The sequence below is a fragment of the Toxorhynchites rutilus genome, chromosome 1 (genome assembly GCF_029784135.1).
Source record: "Toxorhynchites rutilus septentrionalis strain SRP chromosome 1, ASM2978413v1, whole genome shotgun sequence".
NCBI lineage: Eukaryota > Metazoa > Arthropoda > Insecta > Diptera > Culicidae > Toxorhynchites > Toxorhynchites rutilus.
The window spans coordinates 49,659,356-49,681,716 of record NC_073744.1 but is presented as its reverse complement, the minus strand read 5'-3'; the positions used below and the strand labels follow the sequence as shown (position 1 = coordinate 49,681,716).

Genomic DNA, 22,361 nt, shown 5'->3' with positions numbered 1-22,361 from the left:
CAAGAGAAACGCGAATAACGTATTTCCGTAAATTATTCAAATGTGTTGAACCTGAATTTATCAGTTCCCTATAGCTCGTTCTTGGACAGTTTTTCCATAGAACCCAAGAGAACCGAGCTGGAAAGTGCTAGAAAATACTCAATCTCTTCAGCCAAACGCTTGTGGAACGTTGCATTTAAGTTAGAGATCGAAATTCTCGTCGATTTGAGAGAAAAAACATCCGTAAAAATTGTTGAGAATATGAGAGGCGAGAGAATGTTATACTCTCACTTCGATTCTCGCGAGAAACGCAATGTCGATTTTTATTCTTGGAGAGTTATCATTAGCCGAAAAATGGTTCAGTGAAATGGTTTCAGTGACTTCTTGATGCCGATAATGGTTTTTCACTTCTTCAGTACAGCTGAAAACATGCAGTAACATTGGGTTTCATTGTGAAGTGAACACGAGACAGGTCATTTAGACGCTGTCTAAACAGGCTAGCGTTGGTAAAGTTAGCTTTGATTTTGCGCTCCATATTTTCGGTACTAAATGAGGGGCTTAGAATGAAAGGGGTGTAAGTGATTTGATCGATTTCTCTACATCGACTCTTTCTTTTGGTCATAACTTAGCTGCAAATACATTCCGTACTGTATTTGGCAATGTGGAAGATAGGTCAGAACCTCATCTGTCGGACTCTATAGCAAACTTAAATTGGAACGTTTTTGCAGTTGAGTTATTAACTAAAGAAAAAGTTGAAGAAGAGAAATCGATCAAGTCACTTACAACCCTTGCATTCTAAGCCCCTCAAATGAGAGACGAAAAAGCATTCTCGTTGAACTACACAGAGAGGGAGAGATTTTCCCACATCTCTTTCTCTCTGAAAAAGAATTTTCGGTGAAAAGCAAGAGACGAAAATTTCAACATTGCACAACTCATCGAAAGCCAAATTGATTGACTGAATACTTAGCTCGCAGCTTAGCGAGCATTTCGATCTCTGATTTAAATAGACGATTACGATTCTGCACTGAAATTGTTCGAATCTAAGATCCACAGTTTGGTCGTCTAAAATGCTTTGTACTTCTGCGGCCATCAAAAACACACAACAAAACGTCTCCACTCACCCGGTGACCAGCTCGAACGCCACGAAGTCCGGATCGCAGTCTTCGTCGATGTACTCGTCAACCATCTGGGAACTGTTCTCGGAGCTACCGGAACTACCCGAGCTGTTCGAAGTTTCGGTTTCGGTGGACGTTGCCGCCGGTGCGTTCTGCGTAGCTGTCGACGCAGCCGGTGGGTTAGGCGCCGTGGCTACCACAGCTGCTGGGGGTTCGACCCGGTCGTACGAGGGCTCGGAACCGGATGCGGTCGCAAGGTTATCCTCTAGCGGGGCATCGGCTGGCTTGGAGATGGGCAGCTCCAGTCGGGCTCGTCGTTTGGCACCTTCTATACTGAGCGCGGAGGCGAGCAGCAGGCACGCCAGCAGGTTCCAGTGTAACGCTCTTGGAAGCATGGTGGTTTTCTGGAGAAAAAAGAGAGCAATTACGATGTTCCTATTAGTTACAATCCACCAATAATGACAACTAATCTGAAAGAAGCAATCTGAAGGGTTCATAGCGACCGGCCGGTCTATAAATTGTGAATCCGAATCGAAGCAGTATGTATATGACAACCCTTTCACTTAGATAAGTGCACCTTTTTTAAGTTAACTTCTTTTTCTCTCTATCAGTGGCCCAGCGCTACGGGAATAGCTCCGGAGAAATAAACAAAGCAACAAATTTCCCCGAGATGCTACAAGTAGCTATTAGGAGCTGCAGTTTTGACATTGAATATGAGAAGCGAGCATGGCGGAGATATTTATGTGCACAACGAGCATCGCAAATTCCAGCGGGAGAACAGTTCTCCACTGCTGCTGCTCCCAAAACAGGCAATAGTCATCCTCAATTAGGGGGCTTCGTTATCTGCGGCGACAGCCGAGTATTGTTTCTGTCCTGCGCTGGCCTTTCAGGCAGGCTATTTATTTCTCATCTTTACGCGCTTCCTTTCAGAAGTCATTTGCAAACCCAATTGACCGCAAGAATGGATACTGTCGTCGCATCCCCTCCCTTGGAGTGGTACTGCAAAAGGAAAACAACCGTCGACAACAAGATCTGCCAACATTTATAGAACGAACGGGGTGCTGCCTCTGATACATGACATGCTGTGTTCCACTCCCCGGGAGGGGGTCGAGTTTAGATCGCACTCTCTAATGTGCTTCAATTCTGTCCCATCGTTGGGCCCTAATAGCGAAGGACACCGGAAAATATGTAGAATCTCGGGGTGTCCACCGTGCGGCCGGCGATATAACATATGCTTTTCACCTCGGTGCGGTGCAGCTTCTGCTTTGGTTGCTGCACAATCGTTTCGTATTATTAAATAGTGAACAGCTTGTTGTGATGATGCGTCTCTTGCATGGTTCATGATCGTCGGTTTATCCACCCAAACCGTCGCCCCAAGGAGGAGAGAATCGGTAGTATACCCCCCCCCCGTTTTGGTCGGTGTAGGTCGTTAGTCCGCATGCGCATGGAGGCGGTTTGTATATGGCGTGAATCAGTGTTGCTCCAATTTACTGTTGAACACAGTGGCAGACATGAACGGTTTTCTGGGAGAGGTCATTGCGTTTGAGAGCGTTGGGAAGCATTTGGGATATAAATTTGATGTTTAACGGTAGCAAATGCAAAAAGTATTGATTTTCGGAAATATATTCTGTTCTTGCAATTTATTCAGGAGTGATCAAGTGACTCCATGATTGAAAATATTTGCCTCATGGGTTTAATTTTTACAAGTAGTACAATCAACTTTGAACAAATATGAAAGGTGAAATCCACCGAAACGGCTCGACCGATTATTATGAAATTATACCCAAAAAACTTGGTAGGCATGAGAATAGGTCGTAGATACCGATTACTGAATATTTAATACCGATTAGGGTGGTCCCATACAAACAAAAATTCTGAATATTTTTTTGTCTTTTTTGCTCAAATTTGGCTTGAATATAACAAATTTTGAATCAATCGCGATATTTGCATTTGTTTTTCAAACAAGACGACTTTATTTCCGTTGTTAAATGACAGATGGCACTATGTTCGCTTCATCGAACTTTCACCCCACACATGCACAAGTAACCTCAATTCGACTAAAGCTAGGCGCATCGCCGGTGATCTGGAAGTCTTTTTGGAGGAGCAGAATGAAATATTGAAATCATTCTTATCACACACATGCTCGAAATGCAAAATAACAATGTGCGCTCGATGGATTCTTAGGTGTGTCGTTTGTTGATTCAACGCGGTCAGGACAACGCCATTCTATGTTAGCGTCTTGAGCTGTGCCTACAATGCCCATGGTCAACATATATGCAAAGGCAAAGAACGAACGACTGCGTTTCCTATAACACAATCAACAGAAGCGGGTTTAGGAAGAATATATTCACTTGCGAGGCGCTATCATGAGCAACACCGACAAAGCCTTTGTTGTTGTCAGTTCAAAACGTTCGCATTGCCATGACAGCACGTGTGTTCGAACAAAAGAAACGAAGTCTCGAATAAGCTCCAGTACAACATTACACGTATTTCGTCCGACACATTGCTGAATGTATTCGGTTGAATGACAAAAGCGAGAATTAATTTATACGCACATTTTTAGTTCGGTTCGTCGCTCTAACCGCAAAAAGTCGCTCTGAGCTGAAAAAAAGAGAAATTTCCGCAGAAATTCCAGATCAATCTACTTATCAACTATTCTCCTGTATTCTGAAATTCGATCGAATCAGAATTACCCGAACAGATCGCGACTCAAGCTCAATCGAGTTGTGCAAATGCGGCAGTTTAGCCATGCAATTCGACATTGACGAAGCTCAATTCCATTTCTGTGCAGTGGAAATGGTCATGAACTTTTGGGTGAAATGAACACGCTTTTAAAACAAAAATTAAAAACTAAAAAAGGAGTCTACAGAAAAAAATGAAAATAGTTTCTAATATGTTTCCTGTGTAGCAGGATGAGACATTCTCTGCAAGTGGGAAACATATTGAATGAAAATTGTCTCTGATAATGATTTTATATTATATAAAGTTTTGACGTGAATTCATGGAGATTTAAAGAAACAAAAGCCTAACCTATAGCTATGTCTTCTAAGTATTCAAACAACCTCGAGTAATGATTTTCATTCAAATTTTAGCAATTTAAAATTGTCATATTTCATAGCACGATTCATTTGAGGTCGATCGGATTTCAAAATGCAAAAGTCGATTTCAATCGAATCGTGAGATCGCAATCGTATTTCGTAATATGGGTGACTGTTCGATATTGTTACCATAAACATGGTTCATGGCCCACGTGGTGATCGAAAACTTTTATCACCCTGCATGGCAGATGAAAAATGTACAAAGCGTGTTCCAAAAATATCACACGATCTTTTTCGCGTGCTGAATGGTGGAATGAATAAATACAAGCACCTCTTTCAAAAGCTTCAAAATGTTCGTATGTATTGGAGCATCTCTTCACATCTTTTTCTCTCAGACTGAACGTTAGCTTGGGATTGTACCCAAAAAAAAAAGTTCAAACGATGTCAACGGGGATCAACCCAAGGCGAGTTGGAAGGCAAAGCTGTTTCACATGACCACGCTATCCACATAGCTACTGGTGCTGTTGCATAAATGCGTAATAATATTATATTGGAAAGTGTTTTCTAAGAGTAAAAAAGAGAGCATAAACGTGAAACTATATCTTTCTCGGTTTGATCCGTGTATGTGGCAAAGAATGCGAAAGGCTTTAATGCGTGTCTATTTGCAATGTGTTCATTGTTTCCCTCGCTCATATTGATCTTATGTTGCTATACCATATATCAGCCATTCCATGCCACACCAATATACTGGTTCTCGGATTTTCGTCAAAAGTGGTAATTTTGTTCTTTATCGCAAAACACTAAACCAGTATTTTTTTTATGAATTGTTGAAAAAAAGGATTTTTGGGAAAAAGTGGAAAAATTGATTTTTCGGACCTCTCTTAAATGGTAATGGGCACCCTTATAAAAAAGTAGAAGGGTCTGAGCCTAGGGGCACGGACGGATGTTTGACGTAGGACTGTGATTGTTGAGAACACTTGGTTATTTAAAATGTAATTCTTTCTATTGTTGAGAAATCTGTAAGTTTAACTTTTTTGAAACTCTAAATAGTAGCCCTGAGAAGTTAGTTCGTTGTTTGTACTCATAACCTTCAAACGGTTTATAACGAACAAAGAAAGACAATAAGCTTCTGGCAGGAAGTACAACTGTCTAACTGAGAATGATAAATGAATATCAGTAGCACACATAACAGTTTGGAATGGTAGATGAAGTATATGTGAATCGGCAAATATATCATCATTGATTACATTGAATATGAACTTTATGGGGAAGAAACGAAAAAACAAGTTGAAAATACTCACGATTTAGTGATATTTTGAGGTAAAATACACATGAAATCATGAAGTTGCTTTATTTGGATAGCTATGGTATTGTGATTTCTCTCTTTCTTGTCTTATTCTTATTATTAGGCATCGAAAGAAGTAGCTTTTTCGGTGAAATAATGCTTGTTTGCAGACTATCACAATCATGTCGTATTGGTTCTACTGCTCAATCTACCATAGAAGGAATTAAGTCATTGAGAATTATGAATATGAGTCATGAACAGGGTTGTCACATATACAGAATATTCTGTATTTTACAGATTTTTCAACAAATTTCAGATACAGAATCTGTATATACAGAATTACAGATTTTTTTTAAATTCAATTTGAAATATTAAATTAATTACAGTGCATACGCAACGATATGGCTTTGGTTGGATGCAGTTATTAAGCGAAATATTATTGATTTGAAGAGCTTAAACTATTTTTTTCGTTCCAAGTTATGTATGACCATAATCAATCCGCCAATCGTATATTGACTCATTTAGACGATCCTATGGCTAAACCGATTATACTGTTCCTAAACTTTGTTCTACCGCTCATCAATAACGCCAATCGCTCCTTTAATCAGAAAGTTCTCAATTTTGCGAACTTCGTAATGAGAGAAAAGTGTTATTGTTGATCATGTTGGGTAACTTATGTTTGGAGAGCTACGTGATGAAACATAGCTGCAGCCTTAATAAACCGTCCAAATTTCGTCAAACTACCAAACCTTAATGATTTGATGCGACAATTTTCTCAATTCGTTGAAACAGGTAATAGGCAAGGTTTGGATTACGAATTCAGGCTACTCAAGTCGAATATTATGGGGCAAAAAATGAGTGACTCCGATATAACTTGGTCCCAGCTGGGAAATTTTTGTATCCTTTGTGAGGTCGTTTGTAAGACTTTTTTTGCGGCTCCGCAAAGCTTGTGCGATTGAGCCTTACACTTACACCTTCAAAAAGTCATTTTTGATGACATTCATTAGCATGTGTTGAGCAAATGTTTTTGCGTTACAGGGCCATCAAAACAAAATCCGGAAATCGGTTGGCTCCCACAATTATGGACTCTGTTTTGAGAGCGAAGAACTATGTATCGGCTCAAGGAGGAGCGTCAAAGATGAAGTTGAAGGGAAATTCGAAGGCAAAGTTCTACAAAACCATGTAAAAACATCATGCAATTCAGAGGCAAAATTTTTTTTTATTATATTGACACGACTTTCATAACCCATAATTAAGAAAAATAAGTTCAAAGTGAAAATAAACCTTCACTTTCATTTTTTTCCCTTCACTTTCCGATACAGATTTTTTGGCTAAAAATACAGATGTACAGATTTTTTCAGAAAATTTTACAGAATTAAATGTGGTAAGCCTGGTCATGAAGAATATTGATATCTCAATAAATCTTCGCATGATAATCGCTGCCTCCTCCTTATTAATGAACGATCACTGTATGGGTGACACTTTCCTCGTAGCTTTGATGAAATCTCGCATGAAGTTTGAGTGATGCATGAAATCTTGCATCTGATTACTTAAACACCTTGCTAATTTGTTAGATAGAACGAATCATTGCACGCAATTTTGTGTTACATACAATATTCATGGGAGCGAAGTTGGAAGAAAGAATGCATAACACATGATTCACCTTCGCATCCGCTCGCAAAGCATATCTCTTTTATTTGTTAAATTGTTCACTTGTTTTATTATTTGCACTGTTGATGTCTCAGGCGAAAAAAATGCTGGATAAATTTGCCGTCTAATGGTATATATTATAACATATATCTCGTAAGAAAGATTCTGCGTAATATGCATTTGGAAACTCTTAATAAACGTTACATTTTTCGTATAGTGACCCCCCTATATAGAAAGACGTAGTCCCACGTCAAAAAAAAAATTTAAAAAAAGGCCATTTTTGTGTGATCAGTCTGATATTCAGTCGTGGTCTTCTGATCGTAATTCTGGTCCGAAGCATATTTCTGAACCAATGCATCATTATTTTCAATTTTTTTTCCTCTCTGACTGATCATGTTGATTTTTGGATTTGTGCTGGATGTTCGATTTCTCAAATTCTCATGGCTTCTTGAGCAAAAGCGTAACACATCGTACAGATATTAAAACAGATGTTTGTGAAAAGTTTGGCTTGGAGACCTGTGGGATAAAAGTTCTTGGGATCAACTTTTTGTTTTCTGTTAACAGGAAATCTATCTTAAATGTAACGTCTCTGGTAGTGAATTTACTTCTAGGATCATAGAGTGCTTTTATCAGTTCGTGGGAAAAAAGAACGGATTATCCCAAAGTTTCCTTAGGCACTGTCCACAACGTAATCAATCAGATAAGTATTTGAGAGTGAGGCTTTTTTTTTGTTTCGGAAAACATTTCGCTTTTACATCAGCAAACAAAAAAATCCGAACCAAACTTTCCACTTCATTCTTCTAATCAGCTCACCGGTTTCACTGAAATGAAAACGGGGTCAATGGTACCTAATTTCAATCCAATCGCCGCCAGGATTTTGGTTCGAGCGCAGCAATTGATCCCACTGCACTTACGATCTAACCTATTTAAAGGGGCAAAAACATCTCTTCCGAATTTTCCCAAGCTGCTCGCAACAACAGCAGTAGGACACGGTTGCATCCCAATGGCACCCGATCACGATACCCTTCCGGCCGAAAGAAACAGCAAGAGTGCTTAGTGCCATGCGACTTACGTATCACCCACCCGCACAATTCCAACCGGTGATTCCGCAGTTGCTGCTGTTGCTACCGGCTGCTTGTAGAGATGAGAAAATTACGATAATTTCCTAAATACAAACATTTGCTTTCGATTATATGGTTCTCCCGGTCGCTGTTTCGCCGAAAGATGGCGAGATTCGCTCTCCGAACGTCTTCCCTTCGGGCGATGCAAATTCAAACACGAAAATTGTCGTACATCCCGTCGTGATGGCAAGGGGCATCATCATCTGTTTTTGCGATACACACACACACACACGGGCGGAGAAAGGTGATTTGTTTTTATTACTATTACAATATCATCATTTGGGGCACACCTGGGTCGCTCCGGACGAGACCCTGAAGAGGTCCGAATTTATTGCCGTTGAAAAAACAAAATTGCTCCACACGCAATCGTCGCCCCCTCCTCCTTCGCCTTCGCCTCCCCAGCCTGTCAAGGCCCGGGGTGTCCGATCCGGAGAGTGAAATCTTTCGCTTATGCTGATGATTATTACTTTATTACCGTCCCACCAATTTAATAATCGTGTATTTACGAGCTACACGCCGACGGGACGGCGCGGAACTGTCGCAGCACGCGAGCGAAGGTGGAAACCGTTGCTTGGCAACATCCACCAGATGTCAGCGCAGCGAACTGACAGTTGCGATTTTCATTGCGAAATTACGGTGATTATAGTGCGAAGCGCAAAGCATAATAGCAGCAATCCCGGAGCCGTGGATTGCGTGGGATGTTGATATCCAATATTTGTCGGAAGGTGAGAGAGAGAGAGAGAGCGAAATTATAAGTTTCAGTACAAATCCCCAAATTCGTATTTGTCCTATCGTTCGATGAGTTGGGTGAGAGTTGCAAATTGCTGACGAGACAATGCGCTGTCGCCCACTACTAAGTAAACTCCAGCATCCCGTGCCCCAGCAACTACAACAATCGCAGAGGTCATAGCCAAGGCTCTGCGTGACTTCGAGGGAAGAAAGGGGGTAAAAAGCAGCATGGGATGCTGTGGTTATTTTTGATTTCGGAGGAGGGCAACATTGTAAACGCTCGGTGTTCGCTCCGAAGTAGCTAGTCCAATCCGGTGCAAATATGTAGGTCACAGGTGCCTCCGGCGGCGGGGAACCGGTACGGGTGAAACAAAATTCCATGAGACACGAAATTCTGTCGCCGGCCACGAAGATATATACGCCGACCGGTGGAAAGAGCACCAATACTGTCGATTTCCTTCTTAGATAGGAACCACGAACCGAAACCCTGCGGTCAACCGCGAGTTGCAATATTTGCATTCATAATCTGTACGACTCTGCGCGACCACGGAGGGGTTGGCTCGTTTGCCGCCCTAAGGTGGTGGACTGAACCGTTTATTTTGAACACGGCTCCGGTGCCGGATAGACAAGCAAGCCCAGTGCGCGCCTAGCAAGCAAAAGAGGTGAAATTTTTCATTTATGGTTTAATTTGACGGGTTTTTTTTCTAACCTGGTGCAGTGCATGCTATTGGACCCATGCTTGAAAGATGATAATGATGATTGCGCACTTTCAACTGCGAGTAACAAACGCGAGATGGAGCCATAGAGCGCCAGCAGCTATTTGCGTTGATGGTTGGGCGAAATAAAAATTGCAACAACTTGGGACTAATCAGATTCTATTCGGTAATGGCGAAGGATAGTGAGCTCTTATCACACATCACCTCTATGCACATCATGCGAGGAACGATAATTAGGCTTACACGTAGAAATTTGCTTCCACGTTGATTTTGCCTTGCCTACACCCAAAGTTAGTTTTTAGCACATGTTCTGGCACCCCGATTTATTACATTAAATGAGCTGAAAGATAACATAAAATGTTCTACTCCCCAATACATGTATATCATTTGTATTATATATATGCTAGAGCCAATATGAGGGAGCGAAACAGGAAACACATTTAAATGAAAGCATATGATAGCTTTTCGTATAGTTTGCCAAATACACGGCCCAGACAGAGAAAGATATATTCACGTTCATTTTCTTCTTTGTCGTCTTAGAAAACACTTTCCAACTTCATTTTATGATAAGGTGTAATATTATCACGCTCCTTTATAATAGCGCTGGCAGCTATATGGATAGCGTGGTCGTGTAAAGTAACTTTGCATTCCAGCCGGCCTTGGTTCGATCCCCATTGACGTCGTATGGACTTTTTTTTTGCACAATCCCAAATGAAATGAGAAAAGAGAGAAAGAGATGTCTGCACGCATACATACAAACAATTTTTAAGCTTTCAAAATAGCTCATTATTTGCACATTTGACTCTCATGCACAGGAAATGGCATCTTTTCTGCCAAAGATGACATGTTTTCTGCCAACGCTAGTTTGGATGTAGGAACTACAAATCTGGGCGAAACCCGCCAAAAAGAAATCGTAAATTAATCGGAAATCGTAGTGGTCATTTGACCGGGGAAAAAAACGCTATATCCTTCACAAAAAACACGTGACAAATTTTATTATGAGTTTAGTTGGTCGATAATTGCAGACAGCCGCCACACGCACACGCGTGCAACTCTTGATTGCCGGCGAGCGCCGAGCGCCGAGGAGAAGAAACCGAAAAGATGTCATCGTTCCTAACAAATAATCTGCCAGTTCTGCTTAGAACTTTGAATTGCGTCGAAGAAAAAGAGTTTATTTTGTTTTCTACTCTATACTTTGAGTAGAAAACTAAATAAACTCTTTTTCTTCAACGCAATTCAAAGTTCTAAGCAAAACTGCGAGCAGATAAATTTTGCTTTTTGATTGTTGTTGTTTGAGAATTGGTGACAAGGCGGAGAATACATTTTGCACCAATTTCACGTGCTGAATATTTTGCCTTCGCTACATATAAGTTGTTCGGCAACGTTGTACACAAAGTGAACGACAATCTTGCTTCGCTAGCCGTGTATTAACCCGCATATTAATCATGACAGATGAAATTTCAAGCAGTTACCCATATGAAAAGAATTTTGTGATTTCAATAATTCGTTGTTGTTGTCTTGAATTATAGATACTTAAAACTTCATCAGTTCATTCGACTCTATTAATAGTTTGCTTGCAAGGTGATAGTCATGTCACTTCGTTCAGTCGACAAAGAGGTTTCGAGACTTAAAACCTTGTGCCTACAACGTAACACTCTCGTTTTCGAATTCCCCGAAATATCAATTCATCCATTCATGGAGAATTGAGTCAGATTCAACTTAAAACAAATGACCACTAAACCAACGATAGTTCTACTTCAACCTTGCGGTTATACCACAGATATAACCCACTTCACAACACAACACCATTTTTTAAAGCTGCTGGTGAAGTTTTGCACGATTTTTCTATGCGACTTTTTTTGTGCGGTCCCTATTCCCCGCACAAAAAAGGTTTGCCTGTATAATCTATTACAGGGTGGACTAGATTATATACAGTCTCCGATTTCTTTTCACTATATAGAATCGAGTCGAAAAAAAATTAGTTGTTTTTCATACATACATTTTTCTGTTTTTGAATATGAAAGATGAATTAAATTTTTTATTCATCCTTTTAAAGTCATGAAATACCATCTCACATAAAAAATCCTATCAAGAAGTGATAGAGGATCATATTTTATGAAAAAAATCCTTCTACGCATATGTTCGAATTTGAACAATGACAGAGTTATACGGTTCCTCTGTTTTGGGTTGTGTTTGTCTTAAACTGGTTCCAATTCAAAAATTACGTTTCGTAGGACAATTGCGCAATTATGCGCCTATTTGTGTTTCATTTGTATGTATATTTTAATGAAGAATCCTGAGACCAGATTTGGAAGCTAAATCTCGGTTCATTTTGCTGAACACAAATTTTGCATCAAGTTGTATCAAGTTGGAGTCCACATTCAAAATATTATTCTTCGTATGGAACCATGATTTGGAATTCGTATTCAGAAAATGGAGTTTGAATCAGAGTTCAGAATGTGAAAAAAATAGACGAGAGTCTTAATATGGTACCTGAACTAAAAACCTGGAGAGCTGACTCCGGCATAAAGATCTGAATTTGGAACGATGGAAACATGAAATTATGATATGAGGTCTGAATCCTAGGTCTTGGATCTTTATAGTATGGGTGAGTAGCATATTTTCTGTTAATTTTAAGCTCATTTAATGTAATAAATCGGGATGCAAAAACATGTGCTCAAAATTAATTATGGATGTAGGAATGAATTTATACCGACAACACAAGATCATAGCTGAGCTGAAAACACAGTTAGTGAAGAATGGCTGCATTCCGGAATAGTAATTTCAAAGAATTTGGTTTGAAATACGCATTAGAGGAAAAATCCAGAAATGTAACATTCTACACTAGCTGACCCGGCAAACTTCGTCCCGCCCAAAATTTGTTTTTTGTTATCGATAACTTCAAACATTCACTTTTTCTTACTATGAGCATGTTCATGGGTCAAATCGCAGAACTGTTCATTGATTGATCTTCTAATCGACTCCGTTGAAATTTGTATGGCAGCTTCCCCTTAAAGAGAGGGGGTGTAGTGTCTAACCACCGTAAAAACATTTATTGCACCCTAAAACCTCCACATGCCAAATTTGGTTTCATTTGCTTGATTAATTCTCGAATAATGCAGAAATTTGAGTTTCGTTTGTATGACGAGTCCATAAGAATCAGACAGACAGACAGACAGAAATCCATTTATATATATAGATGTATCAAATAAAAAATAACGAGCGCATCTATAGAAAACCTCATGCATACTCGTTGGTAAAAATTGTTTATCAACATGTATCGATTATCAAGATCTTTAACTTCAAAAGATATATTATTAAGTAGCAGTTAAGGCCGAGAATCGTACGCGCCGCTAATGGGTCCATTGAACGCCTTGATTTCCAATTTGCAACCGGAAGAATTCGCGTTCTCTTTCATTCGCTACTGGCGATGTGGTTTCTGGTGGTTCATTCGGGCCAAACCGAAACCAAAAACACGCAAAAAAAAAGACCCACGTGCACCACTACACAACACGGGCGAGACAAAGCAGCACCACCTGCAGTGGTGATCAAGTTCAAGTTCAATAGCCCTTTCCCGAGTGGTACACAACATATGGCCAGGAGTACCATAAACACGATGGGCAGAAGTGCATTCTCTCGTGCTCCCATGTAACAGGGAATGCCACTGCCCGGTTTCCATCAATCCCTTTCTTCGGTCAGTCAGCTGAACGCATCACTCTGGAAACCACTCTGGGTTTTTTGCTGTCGTTGTTGTTGTTGCTGTTCTAGTCCAATCCCGAAGCGGTGCAAAAAGGGGAGCTCCACGAGAGCTTCTTTTTTCCTATGTTAATTACCACCCGAGAAGTGGTCACTTAGGGAACTGCGAGAGATTGCGGTGGGGTTAATCGATGTTCTTTTCGCTCGTTCCCTATGCTATTTCCTGCATAACAGCCGATTGTTTAGCATCAAGAATAAAAACATTGTGTATACACAAACATACACATAAACACACACGCGAACAGAGCTAATATTCGTCATTGTAGGCCAGAGCGACCATCGAGAGACCATCGAGATTCCCCAGAAGAAATATGTTAATTGATGAAGGCTTAAATGACCAGACTCTGTCGCATTACAGTTACGAAATGAGCTCTTCATGAACAATTAGGCACAACAGGCGGCCAGGAAGGTGTACTTTGCCGTATTTACCTATCGAAATAGCTTTAATGAGTTGTGACAGAACTTTAATAGATTGTTTTTGTTGTCGAAAGCGCCACTAATGAGATCCATATATTGTGTGGCCGATTTACTTGACGATCGTGACGTGAGTGATGAGCGGCCGGGTTTCGGTATAACTGTTACGAAACTGTTCATGGAATCGATTTGTGAGAAGGTCACACATCGTTAGCCTTGGCGTTGCAAGGTGTTGACAGATAAACTAAATGCAATGGTTAATTAGCTGTGTTAATTGATGCCCCGAATGTCTTCGTCGCATGGATTTTCTTCGAATGTTTTTTTTTCAATTCTATGGTTTTACTGTTTTCTGGTTCTATTTTCACTTTTACCCGTATACCCTCTTTTTTCCCACGATATCCTCGAGTCTGATGGCGGGTAATGGTATGTTTATTTGGTGACGAGAAATTGTCTGTCTACATTTCCTACTAAAACTGGGTTTATGGATAATACCCGTAAAGCCAGGAACATTAGCTAGTTGAGAAAACAATTACTAGAAGTACAAACTGAAAACAACAAAGAGGAGTTGTTTATACCTAGATTTCACGGATTCCACCATGAATTCATATGCTCAGTTCTTCACCTGAAACATAATGAACTCATCACAGTCTTAATTCATCAACTCATGACATTACATGGTTTTCTCGTATGCTCAAAGCTTATCTTCGGTAGAATCAAACAAATCATGGGCTTCGAGAGAAGATCGCCTTCATACATGTGTAGGTTCTTCTTTTTTGGCTCTGTATGGATATACCTCCCGATGGAACCCTCATTTTTTATTGTTATTGTAAATCGCGAACCTCCCGCGAATCCTCCCGAATTTAATATTATTAGGGGATCATGAGCATAATGAGAAGCGCACTTGCACGAAGAGCGATACCCACATGATAACAAGATTACAACTGAAAATTGAAAATCAAGACTCGACTATGGAGTGTCATCATGGTAAACTTGCTGTATCGGTGGTCATATACTGCATGACATAAATTCATTTTAATTTGTTTCATGTGCCGTTCTAAATAGTTCATCATTTGTTTTAGATCGACTGAAATCAAACTCATACGACATATTTTAGATCCGATTCCAGTTTCTGAATTCAGATTCGTATTCCTGATTTCCAAAATCTGCACCCAAATTTGCAGCACATGTTTTGGCATCCCGATTTATTACATTAAATGAGCTTGAAAATAATAGAAAATGTGCTACTTTCCCATACTGGTATAACATTTGTATAATATATATGCTATAAAAATTCAAGAACAATATGAGCGAGCGAAACAAGAGACATTTTGCAAATAAGCACGCATTAAAGCTTTTCGAATAATTTGACAATGCGATCCAGACCGAGAAGGATATGTAATCATGGTTATGCTCGTCTTTTTACTCTTAGAAAGCTCTTTCCAACTTCATTTTATAATTAGGTGTAATATTGTCACGCATATATGCAACAGCACCAGTGGCTATGTGGATAGCGTGATCGTGTTAAACAGCCTTGAATTTCAGTCGGTCTTGGTTCGATCCCCGTTGACATTGTTTGATCTTTTTTTTTTTTGGGTACAAACCCAAGCTGACGTTCAGTCTGAGAAAAAGAGATGTCTGCTCCCATACATACAAACATTTTAAAGTTTTTGAAAAACTGTTCATTTCACCCTTCAGCACACAAAAAAGCATTTTTTCTGCCGAAGATGAAATGTTTTCTGCCAACACTAGTTTGGGTGTGGATACAGATTTCATATGAAGACTCCAGGTTCGGAAATCAGAATTCTAATTCGAACTTTATATTTAACGCCAGTTGGGCTTTTCGACACTAGATACTTATTACAGATGCAGTTTTCTAATAGGGATGCGATGACCAAATTCTTAATAGCTGATACTTGTCGCTCTGGACAAATTTCAAGTTTTGACTCTGGATTATTGCAACTTTCACATGCCGAATTTTGTTCCATTTGCTCGATTCGTTCTCGAGTTATGCAGAACTTTTTGTTTCTTTTGTATGGCAGCCCCCCTTAGAGAGAAAAGAGGAGTATCGAATCACCATTAGAAGCATTTCTTGTTCCCTAAAACCTTCACTTGACAAATTTGGCTCCATTTGCTGAATTAGTTATCGAGTTATATAGAAATTTGTGTTTCATTTGTATGGCAGCCCCCCCTTTGAGTGGGGGAAGGACTGTCTAACCATCATAGAAACATTTATTGCACCCTAAAACTTTCACATGCCAACTTTGGTTTCGTTTGATTGAATAATTTCCGAGTAATGCAAAAAATTGTGTTTCATTTGTATGGCAGCCCCCTCTAAGAGAGGGGGAAGGAGTATCTTAACACCATAGAAACATTTATTGCATCCTAAAACCTCCACATGCCAAATTTGGTTTCATTTGCTTGATTAATTCTCGAGTAATGCAGAAATTTGTGTTTCATTTGTATGGCAGCCCCCCCTTTGAGTGGGGGAAGGACTGTCTAACCATCATAGAAACATTTATTGCACCCTAAAACTTTCACATGCCAACTTTGGTTTCGTTTGCTTGGTTAATTTCCGAGTAATGCAGAAATTTGTGTTTCATTTGTATGGCAGCCCCCCCTTAGAGAGGGGGGAGGGGTCTCAAAATATCACGAAAACCTTCCCCGGCCCCAAAAACCCCTACATACCAATTTTCATGTCTATCGGTTCAGTAGTTTCCGAGTCTATAAGAATCAGACAGACAGACAGACATCACTCCATTTTTATATATATATATAGATAGATATATTTATATATATATATATATATATATATATATATATATATATATATATATATATATATATATAGATAGATATATTTATATATATATATATATATATATATATATATATATATATATATATATATATATATATATATATATATATATATATATATATATATATATATATATATATATATATATATAGATTCCATACAATGAATGCAGAAGTCAAAATCAGATTCCAGATTAGTATTCGACATGTAAGCGAAGGTAGTGAACGAACAACTGCGATTCCTACGACACAATAAACAGGAGCGCCGAGAAGAGGAATACATTCACCTGCGCGACGCTATCATAATCAATGCCGACAGCCTTCGCTATTGCCAGGACAAAACGCAATGCGACATTATAGTACGCGTGTTCAAACAAAAAATAGAATCTTTAATAAGCTTCATTGCAACATTTCACGTATTCGATCCCATACGTTGCTGGATGTATTCGGTTGAATGGTAAACGTGAGGATGATCTCGTAGACACGTCTTTTAGTTAATGGAAGATATATGCCTAGTGAAATTTTCTCGGAGTTTCCTGATCCGTCTACTGATCGACTATTCACTCGTTTTCTGAAACCCGCAATCGATTTTGTTGTTGTTTTAATTTGGAAATTTTTGGTTTGTTTTAGTGCAATACACTAAATTTAGATCTCTACTGTCAACAATTGAACCGTTTGAAGCTAGTCATTGATTAGAAGCATCCAGAATTGGGCAATAGAAGAGGTGTTGTGTTCCATCAGGACAACGCATGTGACTCGCCAAAGATTCCTGGAGCTTGACTGATATGTTTTAAAGTCTGGAAATGAGCTGGCACCAACTGATTACCACCTTTTACTCGCATTGCAAAACTTACTGAGTGTTAAGAAATTGTGATCAAAAGAAGACTGTAAAAATCGATTGCTAGAGTTGTTCGCCAGTAAGGGCCAAGACTATTATGAGAGAAGCAAGCTACCTTTAGGATGACAACAAATTTCACAGCAAAACAGTGCATATTTGACCCAAATCGGACAATCTGAAGCATATTAAAAAAAGGTTTGAATTTCACCCAAAACTAACGGATTACTTTTTCCCCAACCTAATACATTATAAAAATGCTATAACAGAATGGGAGAGTTTTCTGTTATTTTTAAGCTCATTTGATGCAATAAATGTGTGCCAGAACATGTACTAAAAATTTATTTTGGGTGCACAATCCTTTGTCATCTATGTCATCGTTCTGATGTTTAGATTTATAGATTTTCTGATTAATACAAACAATTTCAGAAATATGTCAAAAAGAAATCAGAAATGTGCGAAATATGATAAAAATTGGTAGTGGTAGGTGTGTATTTCACCTGTTCTGGTTCCCTTCGTAAAATCAGATCTTATTTTGACCCTGTAGGGAAACGAAAATATACACTGAAAATGTAAAATAAATCCATAGTGATTGCGCTAAATTGGGTAGTCCAAACAAATCTCTAAATATGGCATCTCTGCTTTCCAGTCCTGCTGGCTACGGGTGTACTCCTGTTCCACTATCCATCGACGTTGGTTTGTTTCCTCGTTTGCAGAAGGGGGGGGGGCCTCTCATTTGGGACCGTATTGTTGTTTGACATTTGTATTTTCACCGTCAAGATGGATGGCGTGCGCCTGGCCGCCCTTTCATTCGCAGCCCCACCATCTACCGTTCTGCCGGCTTAATCGATTATCATAATTTTTCCCTGCACCTATCCCTCTCTCTCTCTGTTTAAGGTAACGGTGCTGGTTATCCCTGGCTATTAACTCTCGCCCACTCGCGCGCGCGGCAAGCGTGGGGCGAAGTAAACGGCAGAAGCCGTCTTGGGTTGATTGTGTGGCGTCGGCCATTCGCCGTTCTCCTTAACCTCCCCGTTACGTAATATTATCAAAACATATTACATTACAATTTATTTTATGAAATAATCATAATAATAGAAGAGAAGCCGCGGCGCGTCCGTTCCTTGTTCCTCGCCGAGGATAGTAAAATATATGACGAATAACGATCCAACTGAAAGAGCAGCTTTCTTGGAATTGATGGGTAGAAGCCCGTTGCGAAGGAGGTCCGCGCTGCCTGCCGAGAACAATCAAACGGGGCGAAAGCGAAGCAATAACAAAAAAAAAAATGAAAAGGCGATGAAAGAACTTCCGCGTGAACCACGAGCACATCATAAGTCAAACATTATTATATTTCGCAAACTGTTTGCGGGTGATGAATGAGACGGTAAGTGATTGCCATTGTGGGGCGAGCATTTGAGCGGTTTTGCGGACTCAAGAATGGGGGACATCGATGCTTCGCGAAGGGCGACCATTGTTAAATAATCGCCGATGGGAAGACCTGAAGGGTCACACAAACTGACGGTTCACTTTTGGGCTCTCTCTGGGCCAATTCCTGCTGCATATTAGTGGAATCATTGTTCCTATCAAGCTAAAGAACACTTGGCGAAAGGCGCTGAAAGTGCTGCTAACGGTTCAATTAATTGGTGCTTTCCGTGTTTACTAATTAATGCACATGTCTCGCGCTGCTCGTAAGCATAGAATCTCGTACATTGTGCTCCGATTAATTAGCTCCATTGTATCGACTCAATGAAGATATGCTGAAGGGAAGGAACAGAGATTGCCTTAGAAAATAGTTTGAAAATGAGACGCCCCAGCTCTTGGGGAACAGGTCATTAGCGGCCCATTATCTTATTCGTCACCTTCGTAGCCGTCTGTAGATACCGCAATAATAAATTAACAGGTTTCCTCCTCTTGTAGGTGTAATGTGTTGTGGTTGTTATTTGTTGTTGTTAGCAGCGAATAGACAGGCGTAAAACATGCGGTGGCGGCGGGGCAGTGATGCAGAATGCAGCCGTACATCACATCATTTGCATAAAGACCTTGAGTGGTATGCTGCTGTCGTTGAGCGATGACCCTACAGGCACGGCAGCCCCAGTCGTCAAATCACCTGAGCAAAACGGGGAGAGCAGGGTTTGTTGCATGGTTTGGTCCGGCTCCGTTTGGAAGCTTGAAGAGCCCTTACAGGGATTTAGTCACTGATGGACAACATCATCAGCAGCAGTAACGGCTGCACTGTACCATAGTTTGCTTCTCGAGGTTCTCGAGTATTGCACGCGAACCCAGTTGCGGAGCCTCTTGAGCCCGGTACAATTCCTGAGAGGTGGCTGTGCTTCAGAAGGAGAAAAAACGAGCAACTTGTCTTATTTACTGTCAGTTAAACTATTAAAATAACTTGTAATCGTAGTCAGGATGGGTTTTGAATAGGACTCTCCAGAGCAGAGAGAGAGGGAGAGCTAGGCAAAGTTGGGTTATTCAATGAGCCACGCGCGGGTTGAAGTGATTTACTGATTATACCCTCGAAAGAAGAATGATTTCATAATCTATCATCGCCGCACTGGGTGCCTCTTGAGGGTGGTTGATTCGCTGTTGAGTTTTACTCGCCGGTGATTAGTACCAAGTGATACTGAAAATTGTGTACGCCGGATGGTGGGTGGATTTGCAGTTAAGAGAAGGTCTACTCTACCTGTTTGTGATTGAATAAGACACAGTTGTTTTAGTTTCTGTTTTTATGACCTAATAAATTGTTTGCTCAATACCAAAAATTGGTGTAATTCTTATTGAATATTACTGCGTATGTGATTCTCTTAAAATGTCTCTGTGTACAAAAAAACTCATTCTACTGTTTATGAATATGCAACAGAGTTGAACATAACATTACGTTTCGGAAAAACGAAATTGATATCAAAACATTTAACACTTGCTCTCATTTTACTCTGGAGTATCGAGTTTTAACTTATGGTACTCGAATTTTAGTATGACCATCAAAGCCGTCTTCGATAAATTCATAAATCCCAATCGGATGCTTAAAGTCATTTCCCCTAGTGGTTTTCGAACTTGATCGAACCGGAAGGAGTTAAAAAGATAGTATTATGTGACGGTGTGGTCCCATCAGGCATTGAAAATCAGGCCTGAAGAGCGTCAATATATTCATTCATCCACTCTCGAGTTAAATCGTGACATACGGACACCAAATTAATTTAATTTATATAGATGGAATGTCTGTTTTTTAATTTTAATTTTATTTTTAATATCAATTAATTTAATTTTAATTTTCATTTCATTCCGTAAATCTAAAAAATAAGCAAACCAATTGAAATTACAAAATGCTTTTCGTGGGTTTCGTGGTTTCGTGAAATGCATATGAGAATTACTGCTATTTTTGGTTTTTTTTGTAGAACAACAACTTTCAAAAAACATATCTCAAAAACGAAAAAATAGCATCTTTGATATCGAGATATGTTATGTAAAAAATCCCAAAACTTCAAGAAAAAAATGAAAATAAAAAAAATAGCTCCCACTAGTCCAAAGCCATGAAAACCAATAAAAATCGACTACAATTAATAATTACGAAAATAAAATCCATTTTTTATGCAAGTTCAATATTTTTTTTAAAAAAAGGCTACCTCATTAGCTTTTATTTGATGTGTCGATCACCTAAATCGGTTCTGTGGTTCAAAGTTTTTTTTGGGAAAAGTGGAAAATTTTGATTTTTCGGACCACCCTAAAATGGAAATGCACCCTAATGAAAAAATTAAAAAATACGGGTCTAATGTTTCGACGGAAATCTGAGAACCTATCTCGGTTTGGCATGGAATGACTATAAATGAAAATGAAATTACAAATGAGTTCAAAACTCAAGAACGGTTTGTCTGATTTAAGTTGTTTCAGTTTGTCGTGTTCGTCTCTGCGAGAAAACTTAAAAATTTTGAAGGAAAATGGAAAAATTCTGAAAAAAAATTCCCATATGTTCTCCAGTGATGTTTTTAGTTCAATTGAAATTGGAAACATTTCTTTCCATTTATTACTATGAAGACACTAGACTGCGAAGTTCATTCGCCTTTAGTCTTGAAAAAGGTCAATTAGATGAATAGTTCTGGGATTGAATCCACGAACGAACGTTTAGTTAGAAACGTGAATGTTCAAATAATATAAAAAAATAATTTAAATGTAACGTAAACGTAATCCTGTGTTAAAATGTATCGCTGAATATTTTAGATATTTCCAATCCTTAAAACAAGTAGTTTCAAAGCAAAATCGATTTTCACGACAGTATGAGCGCACTTTTGGAATTCACTGTTTGCATTCACTGGGCATTAAAAAAACAGCGCTAGTCGGAGAAACAAACTTTTGAATCTTTTCACCATAGATCGAACATGAGATAAGCAGAGCATAATTATGACATAAACAAGCGCATAAGATCATCAAATTTGTAGCGCAACGGGCGCACATAAAATCAATGCCAAATAGGTAGGCAGATAACCGATGCGGTTTCGGCTATTTTAGTAGGAGAGAGAGATATTTTCTCTCTTTTTTAAATTGAGGCTAGAGTAAGGATTCGTGTATGTTAGGGTGCTATTAAATGTATGGGAAAAAATCGACCCTAAAATTTCAAAAAGTTACCTTATACAAAATGTACACCATCTCGAAAAAACACCCTATGCCGAATTTAAGCTCAATCGGACTTAAGGGAGAGTGGCGCAAAACTGTTAAATTTTAAGTTTTTTGAAAATCGAAAAATCACCAGAAATCGGGGCTTAAAAAAATGATGCTAAATGTCTTAAAACTGTATGTCACGTTGAGATTTACTATTGTATCAAAAAAAAAATTTTTTTTGTCAAAAATCGAATTTTCAGACGGAAAAACGGCCAAGTGCCAAAAAACTTTTTTTGTGACAGTAAAAAATTTC

The 22,361-nt window shown here is 39.3% G+C and overlaps 2 protein-coding genes across 2 annotated transcripts in view; one reads left to right on the top strand and one right to left on the bottom strand.

Annotated features, from left to right (window-relative positions):
* The window catches only part of LOC129765119 (uncharacterized), a 279,465-nt gene that overhangs the window by 94,587 nt on the left and 162,517 nt on the right, over nt 1–22,361 (bottom strand). The window contains exon 4 of the mRNA XM_055765005.1: nt 1,101–1,498. Within this exon, the coding sequence (XP_055620980.1) occupies nt 1,101–1,489 (389 nt within the window). The 5' untranslated portion in view covers nt 1,490–1,498. The remainder of the gene's footprint in view (nt 1–1,100; nt 1,499–22,361) is intronic.
* The window catches only part of LOC129765123 (autophagy-related protein 16-1), a 266,024-nt gene that overhangs the window by 119,811 nt on the left and 123,852 nt on the right, over nt 1–22,361 (top strand). The gene's annotated exons all lie outside the window — the stretch shown is intronic.